This window comes from Syngnathus floridae, chromosome 21 (genome assembly GCF_059516105.1).
Source record: "Syngnathus floridae isolate MCC-2025c chromosome 21, RoL_Sflo_1.0, whole genome shotgun sequence".
In the NCBI taxonomy this organism is placed as follows: Eukaryota; Metazoa; Chordata; class Actinopteri; order Syngnathiformes; family Syngnathidae; genus Syngnathus; species Syngnathus floridae.
In genome coordinates, this window is record NC_142433.1 from 2,724,678 (window position 1) to 2,733,720 (window position 9,043).

Sequence of the window (9,043 nt, forward strand, 5' to 3'; positions counted from 1 at the left end):
GACTGGATTATAATCTAGTGGTTTATAGTTATAAAAAAATAACGAGTGTTTGTATGCAGTAGTTACAGTCTACCAGTGGGGGGAAGCTGTGGGCTCTAGTTTCTCTCTCAAGCACCCTCCGCCCCTCCCTGTGCCTCCTAACATGGCGGCCATTGGCGCGGTTTAATGTCAATCTCGTCGTCGTCTCCGCCCAAAAACAGTGGCAGGAGTCGATACACATCATTTTGGGAGGGTCAAAACATGCGAGGCGGACAGCCCGCGGGAGAGAAACGGATAAAAAAAACCTCTCATAACGGTTATGACTTAACGACCTGATATGCAATGTTAATTAAGCGCCGTTTTGTATTGTGTTTTTGCTAGGGGGGAAAAAGCGGCAAACTGGAATGTGTTGAAGGGAAGGAGAGTTCATGACAACTGGGCTCTTTTAAAGTGCAAGGACAGCGACAATGAAGTTGGCTCAGTTTTTGTTGAAAAACAGCTCAGCGGCTGGAATACCGAAGCAAGTGGAGAGGTTTTCCAAGTTCTCACCGTCGCCTTTGTCGATGAAACAATTCATTGACTTCGGTAAGTTTATGTTTCAGAGAGTCTTGCGACATCTCAAGGGCAGCTGTGTTAAAGTCAAAAATTACAAATGGCAATGAAAAGGATATTATGTCATGATAATTCAGAATATTAAACATGAAAATTGGCACTACAATCTATGAAAGAAATAATTAGCTCTTGGACAAACTTAGCCCATCTTGTTGCATGATAAAAAATAGAAGTTGCAAAATTCTTCCATGTGTTTTCCTTTGGAAAGGCAGCTTCATCATTATTTGACAGAATTGGGTTAAAGTTTGTTTGCTAAGTTGTGTTGTGCCACCCTTGTGACTTTGCAGGCTCTGCTGACGCGTGCGAGAAGACCTCCTTTGTGTTTCTGAGGCAGGAGCTCCCTGTTCGACTGGCCAACATCATGAAAGAAATTGATTTCCTCCCGGACAAGCTCCTCGGCACTCCTTCCCTAAAGCTCCTCACCAGTTGGTAGGATACACCACATAATGTCTCTTTTTAATCCAACCAGTCAATATGCTTTCTTCCTACACTTTAATTTCAGTGCTCAAGATTGTAATATATTCACATGACCACTTAAAGCATTATAAAACAGTCCTACTCAATCCAATTGCCATTACACGCCACTTGTGATGCAGGTCTCATGATGTGTGTCAAATTAGATCATATGGACGTTTCCCATATCCTTTCACCACTTCATGTGAAAAGACCTCATTTATTTCCATCACAAACGTGTTTTGTTGACAATGACCATAACCTTTGTACAAGTTTAATTAAGTTACGCCTGTATCAAGGTGCATTGTTGCATTGAGGAGCACACAAAAAAGATGTTCAGCCACTCGCATGATTCCATTTTCTTATTTTAGCATATGACTCAGAATCAATTTGTACATGGACTCCTCCCCAGTTTTCCTGAAACCAACTGGTGATTGTTTACAGACACGAGGTATAAACAGAGCGTGACAAAACAAGCCTCCTTCTTTTACTGACATAGTCAGGCTTACGTGTCATTAAGAATGAATGTAGTGATAAAAGTGTGACATTTATGAACGACATCATTTTTGCATACATGCGATGACATAAGTGCCAACGTTCAGTCCAATCACGGGTGCCTTTAATTGCATTGTTGCATAACAACAACTTAGTTGAGCATAATAAAGTTCAGTGCTTTGTGTCTGGTATTCTAAGAAATAGCCCGGAGTAACAATAAGACATTTGAGAGCAATCCTCAGACTTTGCTCTCGTCTGACAGTTATTTTGGCATGACTGTTATGTGTCACGTGAGGGAATTTCAACGTCAAAAGTTCAGTCAGTCCCCTTCCCCCTGTCGCTTCCTGGCATGGATGTCTGTGTATATGGCCCACGTGCCTGCTTTCGCTTTGTGCAGCACACTTGTGCAATCACGTGTCGGTGTCGATGAGCCGCCCAACCCATTTTTTATTCGTTGTATGAGAATGTGTTTTTTTAAGCCAGCAGATGTTTCCATGACAGGAAATAAAGTGGGGTCATTTGATGCTCAGCCCGAGAGAAACATTATTGCATTGTTCACCTTTCACCTACCTTCTAAGCGCTCGCTCGAGTGTGTGACTCTGCAAGCTCTAGAGTCTTCATTCACTGGCCTGCATGTACAACTTTATGGTGCTTAGCCTATAAAACTGTGTTTTCTTTATCTTGACATATTTGAACCCCTTAACAATCTGAGTCCGTCTTAAGTGTTGTTTATTTTTGCTGCTCATAGGTATTCACAGAGTTTGTTGGAGCTCGTCGAGTTTCTAGAGAAAGATCCAGATGATAAGAACATCCTGACAGAGTAAGGGATTGATTTACTCAAAACAAAACATGCACATGCACGCACACAGTGTGTTTCTATTGAACTAATGCTACAAGTATAGTAATTATTTTCTTTTATTTGCTGTAAAATTGTGGCCGGAAATAGAATTTTGCATCTTCATTGACTTACAAATCACTATTGACTTACGACTCTTGACTCGAGTACTTTGATAAATATAATCTGCATAGATCTACAGTTCATCTGCAGTATTTACACTCAATATTTATTTAAGATGTCTTTTTTTCACATTGTAGTTCTCATACTTATTCTGTACTACCCATCGGTCATGTTTTTTTTCCTCAGCTTCACTCAAAATCTGATAAAAATCCGCAATCGGCACAACAACGTGGTTCCCACAATGGCTCAGGGCGTGGTGGAGTTCAAGGAGGCCTTCGGCGTGGACCCCGTAACCCACCAGAACGTGCAGTACTTTCTGGACCGCTTCTACATGAGCCGCATCTCCACACGCATGCTCATGAACCAGCACAGTCAGTATAGCACTTATCAGTGAGTTCATCCTCACACTTAATATATGTTACATTCAGGTGCAATGTTCAAATGTTTTTTGTTTCATAGCATTAAAGCTCTGCACCGTATGATTAGAGATGAGGTGAAGAATTTCACGTTTTTGTGATTTGTAGCATTAATCTTCGACGGCAGCGTGAACCCGGCTCACCCCAAGCATATCGGCAGCATTGATCCCACCTGTGACGTGGTGGAGGTTGTAAAAGGTAATGAATGATGGTCCTCACTTGTGTTTAACAAACACATACACACACTGAATACACCATCTATTCGCTGGACAGATTATTGACTGAATTTAATCTTTTTTTTTATAGTCGGTGTAAAGGGTGGAGTGTCAAAACATGCTATCGTTACATTTATGGCTGGAATTTATTGGGCCTGTGTGTTGGGTTAACCGGTTCGCTAAGGACATAATACACTGTAATTGTCATTCTCCATACATTGTCCTCTTCTAATCTTTGCTCGTATCAATTAAGATGCCTATGAAACGTCAAAGATGCTGTGTGAGCAGTATTACCTGACCTCACCAGATATGGAAGTCACCCAAGTGAACTGTAAGTCTTAAAGAGCCATTTGTGCCGTACGTTATTGCACGTACACTCGTTTTGCTGCATTTGATAAATATTTGCCCATTTGCAAACATTCCTTCTTTATTTTCTCAAATCCGTGCAGCCAAAAGCCCAGACCAGCCCCTCCACATTGTTTATGTGCCATCGCATCTTTACCATATGCTATTTGAGCTTTTCAAGGTATAGTAAGCAACATTTGCATGTTTTTTTTCCCCCCGCATCTACTAAACTGCCTCTTTATCGTTGGGTCTTCTCAGAACGCAATGCGAGCAACTGTCGAAACCCACGAGACGAGCCCGTCGTTACCTGCCATCAAAGTGCGCGTCTCTCTGGGCACCGAAGACCTGACTATCAAGGTAAGTCAGCTCGTGCGGCAGTTAACTTTCTTTACAGACCATCCTCATTCCTTTACTTTATTTTTAGATGTCCGACAGAGGAGGCGGAGTCCCACTGAGGAAGATCGAGCGACTCTTCAGCTATATGTACTCCACAGCTCCCAGCCCTGTACATGTAGACAATTCTCGTAACGCCCCCCTGGTGAGTGCACACCAGTGAATTAGCTTAACAAAGTGCACTTGGTGAGATGTGACTTTAGTATTTAAAAGTTTGAATTAGTGAGCTACTCTAATGCCGACATTGCTACCTTCAACCCAAAGGCAGGTTTTGGCTACGGCCTGCCCATCTCCCGTCTCTACGCCAAGTATTTCCAAGGAGACCTGCAGCTCTATTCTATGGAGGGCTACGGAACTGCAGCTGTCATCTACTTAAAGGTGACAAGAGCTCAAGCGATCATCTTTCTAAAATAGCCATCGCTTGATCACGTACACAGCCTTGACCGATTTCAAAATGATGTAACACGAGACCCTTCACAACTGATAACAGATGTGCCCTTTTGTAAGCGACACTAAGTGCTCTCATAAGATGGCGGTAGGGAATTGTGTCAAAGGTGAGGCATTATATTACATTCATGACACAGCAGCATGAGTCACTGTCGTGTAAAACAAACTTTTATTAGTCTTCAAATGTCTTCAGACAATAATACCCAACTTGCTGTGTTGGCACACAGGCCCTGTCCTCAGAGTCGGTGGAGAGGCTCCCCGTGTTCAACAAGTCAGCCCTGCGCCACTACCAGACCAGCACGGAGGCCGACGACTGGTGCATGCCCAGCAGGGAGCCAAAGAAACTGGGCAGGACCGAGAGGACTCATTCATGACGGAAACAAGGAGGTAGTGGAGACAATAATAGACTAGCAGGAATGGGAGCGATAACAATTTGGCCAGTTCCGATCAGATTATGAATGAATTTTATTATTTATCATGAGACTATGACGTTGCAATCTCGTTTTAGGTCCAGCTTACATTTGCTACTTTAAATTTTATTTAGAAATAACACAATTAGCCCATAAATATGCTGTTAGATTTTCAAATTTTATTTTTTTATTGACAAAAAAAAAAAACATTTCCCACCAAAATCTACAATATTTGCGAACTTTGTATGGTCTTAGGTCTTAATTAGATACGTATTTAAATTTGGAACTTGCATCAGGTGACTTTGTTGCAATTTTGAGTCTGTGGAATTTTTACCAGCAATACTAATGTGTCAAAGGGGATATTTGTAAAAGCCAGTCACTTTTCTCTACCTTAGTAACTATTTTAGTTGACCACATCATAATTATTTATATGATATCGACACCAAAACCTGTGCTAATGCATACAGGGACCAACAACCTTGCTTTTTACATTTAGCATCTTCAATATACAGTATTGAATGTAAGCTGAAATTGTTGCTTTTATACAAAAGCAGAAAAGCCAACATTTTTTAATTACAAAACATTTAACACTTTTAAACAAAAATACTATATCTCAATATAGCTTATGCTTCATGTCACCTGATCTTCCAACTGTTTTACAATGACCTCCTTTTGAAGAGGTCATTTGAATCTGAACAGAAAAAAAAAAAAAAATCGTCTGAATCGACTCAACCCCTACACACAGTATATTACATAATACTACTGAAATGACATCTTTGAACTGTAAACTTGTGCCATATTTGAGTAGTGTAATGTCATTTTAGGTAAAGGAATCCCGACACGTAAAGATAGTAACATTTCCATACAGAAGACCGAGAAGCGTTCTTCTGAAATTAGTACTGTAATATATATGAAGTGACTTGTTAGAACAGTTGCAGCTGAAAGAGAAGGATTGTATTGTTTTTGCATGCGCACTTTCCCACTGTAGCAACACGTGCTTATCAACGACAAATGGCCTTTATACTAATAGCAAACATGCTGATGAATGTATCTTGTTAAATGTAGTGATCTTAGATTTTGCTTTAATAGCTCTAAAACATCCTATCAGGTGTACCAATGAGTCTTTTCACAAGGATTGGGTAGGATATGTGTCATTCGTAGGAAACTTGTCTAGTTCTCGCCATGTGATGGTACTGTAGTTCATTTTTATCGTCAGTTTTCAACGTATCTTTATAACCAACAGGCCAGGATTTTGGCACACGTCTGCCATGCAACAACACTTTATTCCAGAGCAACTTTTTGAGCAAAACCAAGTGACTTTAAAGTGTGTGTGTGTACTGTAAAAATACATTTCGTATGTGTTTGCATTTCAAAAGTTGTCGTTCACCATTAACCACAAAAAAAAAAAATGAAGGGACGAAAAGGATAATACAAAAATGTCATATTTGTTCAAAGCGTAATTCTTTGTCATCTGTTTATGCGTACAGATCAATATAGTATCCCCTGTGGCGCCAGCAATAAATAGTTCTTAATGCTTGACGGTAAAGGGAGCTGGGTTACTCCTCTTTGGCAGGATTCTTCCATACTGCCTCTGATGGCACATCTGGTCAAGTGCAGCAAGCTGCGAGGGCTGTTAGCGCAAACCACGAACAAGGAGTCGTAGAACTCTTCATGTCGCTGTGATAGACGGGACAAACAAACGTAAAAGCCACGAGGGGTTAAAAACTCTCATTTGAGAGTTTTACCTTGTAGCAGTCATCTGGAATGGCACTTCTCCACTTTCTTGTAGGCTTTAAGTGTTCATATGAGTTGACCATGATCTCGACAACTTTAGGGTAGTCATGGCAGGACTGCAACACCTGGACAGGGCAGCCAAAAATGTCTCTTCCAATTGGCAGCAGCACACAGGATCGAACTGGATTTGTGCTCCACCTTCTCTTCTCTGTGTCTCCATACCTTATGAAACTGGGGTGGGTAGATCCTGGCCGCTTTGTGGTTCAGCAGCAGCTGATAACAGTCTTCATGCAAGGCCGTGTGTCTTACATCAGTAACTTTCAGAAGATACTGAATGGGAGCACAGCCGTTGATGTCCATGGCTTGTGTATCCGCTCCGGCTTCCAGCAACATCTGCATCAGGATGTGATCGCAGTTCCAGGAAGCCTTGTGAAGAGCTGTTTTATTGTCCTCCTCTTGAAGATTGACATCTGCAAAAGTAGTCGTGAGACAAATCCCCATAGAAGGACACTCGAGTCTAACCTGCTTTGTGGTCCAACAGCATCCTACAGACGAGATGATGTTCTTGGCTGTAGGTTTGCTCTTTATTATCAAAAGCCCAAAATGCGGCAGTCATCAGGGCGGTCTCTTGGAAAGAGTTGACTAAGTCCACAGGGATTCCATGGGACAAATAGAGAGCAACCAATTCTGGAACCCCAAATCTGGCTGCAGTGTGTAATGGTGTGTCCTCCTCATTGTTGTCACTGGCCTGGCTCACCTTCGCACCTCCGTGAGAAAAATAAGATGTTTTTGCTCCTCCCGACAAGAGCTTGAAAATGTCGCTTACCTTTGAGGATGAGCAGCTTGGCGCAGTCCACCGACTCTTTGGTGATACAGTAGTGCAGCGGCGCGTGTCCGCTTAGGGACACGCTGTTGACCTTTGCGCCGTGGGCTAGAAGCAGACCCACGCAATCGGCATTGGACAACTCGCAGGCCACGTGCAACGGCGTCTTCCCGTTGGGCATGTGGTTGACGGCCGCACCTTCCTGAAGGAGCACCAGTGCCGTTTCTATAGCGTTGTACATCACGCACACATGAAGACCCATTGCCCAGGACTTCTCCAGTTTGTAGCCTGGCAGCCAATACCCTGTCACAAATCAGATATCAAAAAAAGCTACCAATGTGAGAAAACCAGGTGCTGTTATCTAATGTTTCTGGTAGTCTTGATTCTTGGAGCCTTATCACCATCTAGTAAATAAGCTACAAAGCTCATTATGTTAAACTTTAATTCCACACTATCCTTCATATTCTTTGCCTAGCTTGCATCTTTCTCTTACCTTGTTTGTACGAGGCCAGGATCATGCTGGGGTCGTCCACCTCCAAAACAGTGTCAATGTCGAGTTTCTTAACGCGCAGGATCGAGAGGACCTCCTCGGCATTGTTAGTCTGCAAGGCCTCCAGGTACCGTTGCTTCAGCTGCTTGACAGCTCGTTGTGTCGGGCTTAAGTTTTCCATAAGGACCTCTTGACAAGAGGGCCCTTGCCCTACATTAGCAACACCAGCTGGCAGAAATGCTCTCCACACAGCGTCGAGGAGATTGTAAAAGAAAGCGTAAATGATAATGAAAGATTCATGCATACCCACATTGAAAAAGCCTTCAAAGTCTCGATTCGGGGCTGCATGACTAAATAACAAAAAAGATCGAGAGCAACTAGTGACAGGAGGAAAATGTCAGTAGAGGGAATTATAAATAGACCAGTTTGACATTGTGCTGCACTTTCTTGGGGGGAGGGGAAGGCAGTGGGTGGTACTGCAAAACCGAATTTAGGTGCGTGAGTGTGCTGTCAAATCATTTTTTTTCAAAAACAAGATCCAGTAACTCACTTATTTTGACTAACGTATGAAATAAATAGCATTGGTTATGTAGTTATACTTCTTGAGCGATGGAGATTTCATTGAAAATGGCACATTTATACAGATAACTATACTCACAAGCGTATATTCTTTATCCTCTTTGAAGAACAACTAAAACGAAGGCAGCTTCCTAAGACCTGTGACAGCCTCTATGCAGACTAGAGCTGTCTTACACTGCCCCCTTGTGGCCATGACACCCAGACGGCAGCAGAATGTCAATTAAATTGAAGCCAAAATGTGGTATGAACTACTTTCATAATTGATTTCATAATACTGTCATAATTATATATATTTTTTATGTAGTACATTATCCCATGACAAGGTGGAGTAGATTAATGGCATGATGATTTGATATGTATGTGCATTGAGCAGAATTCAAGCAAAGACACTTCAGTGACAGCACATTTTATTGAGTGTGACAGGGATTATAGCTGCCCCCTTTCAACTTTTCCTGATGCAAAAAGTAGACCAAAACAAAGGCGAGGACCAAAGGATGGAAGGCTGAGAGGAGGAACGAAAGCACATTGTGGCAATGATCTGATGGACAAATGTGAAATGAGCCCTTGTGGACGGACATGTTTTGGCCTGCCGGGAGCACCAGCATCTCATCTATACATTGCTTTCAGCACACCAGGTAAGAGAAGTTTCTCACAGTAATATGGAAAATTAATTAGGATACAAATAATAAAATAA

General features: G+C 42.1%; 2 protein-coding genes across 7 annotated transcripts in view; one reads left to right on the forward strand and one right to left on the reverse strand.

Moving 5' to 3' along the window:
* pdk4 (pyruvate dehydrogenase kinase, isozyme 4) overlaps positions 1–9,043 on the forward strand; it is a 58,915-nt gene that overhangs the window by 46,278 nt on the left and 3,594 nt on the right. For 2 of the 5 annotated variants that reach the window (XM_088364563.1, XM_088364559.1), the window contains 11 exons: positions 361–564; positions 879–1,020; positions 2,288–2,359; positions 2,684–2,868; positions 3,022–3,111; positions 3,382–3,459; positions 3,578–3,654; positions 3,732–3,830; positions 3,898–4,011; positions 4,131–4,244; positions 4,541–6,183. In XM_088364563.1, the coding sequence (XP_088220689.1) occupies positions 447–564; positions 879–1,020; positions 2,288–2,359; positions 2,684–2,868; positions 3,022–3,111; positions 3,382–3,459; positions 3,578–3,654; positions 3,732–3,830; positions 3,898–4,011; positions 4,131–4,244; positions 4,541–4,687 (1,236 nt within the window). In that variant the 5' untranslated portion in view covers positions 361–446 and the 3' untranslated portion in view covers positions 4,688–6,183. Of the gene's footprint in view, positions 1–360; positions 565–878; positions 1,021–2,287; positions 2,360–2,683; positions 2,869–3,021; positions 3,112–3,381; positions 3,460–3,577; positions 3,655–3,731; positions 3,831–3,897; positions 4,012–4,130; positions 4,245–4,540; positions 6,184–8,456; positions 8,591–8,814; positions 8,952–9,043 lie in introns of those variants that run through there. The other 3 variants (XM_088364561.1, XM_088364560.1, XM_088364562.1) reach the window with 3 other exon arrangements.
* On the reverse strand, positions 4,915–8,472 carry asb4 (ankyrin repeat and SOCS box containing 4). 2 transcript variants are annotated; one of them, XM_088364557.1, is made up of 7 exons: positions 8,429–8,472; positions 7,774–8,012; positions 7,284–7,583; positions 6,980–7,222; positions 6,680–6,927; positions 6,469–6,582; positions 4,915–6,400 (listed from the first exon to the last, which is right to left on the reverse strand). In XM_088364557.1, exons 2-7 carry the CDS (start codon positions 7,949–7,951, stop codon positions 6,212–6,214), a joined length of 1,272 nt encoding a protein of 423 aa, XP_088220683.1. In that variant the 5' UTR covers positions 7,952–8,012; positions 8,429–8,472; the 3' UTR covers positions 4,915–6,211. The 2 variants fall into 2 exon arrangements, with proteins under 2 accessions (XP_088220683.1, XP_088220681.1); XM_088364555.1 differs by lacking the exon at positions 8,429–8,472 and having other exon boundaries at positions 7,774–8,381.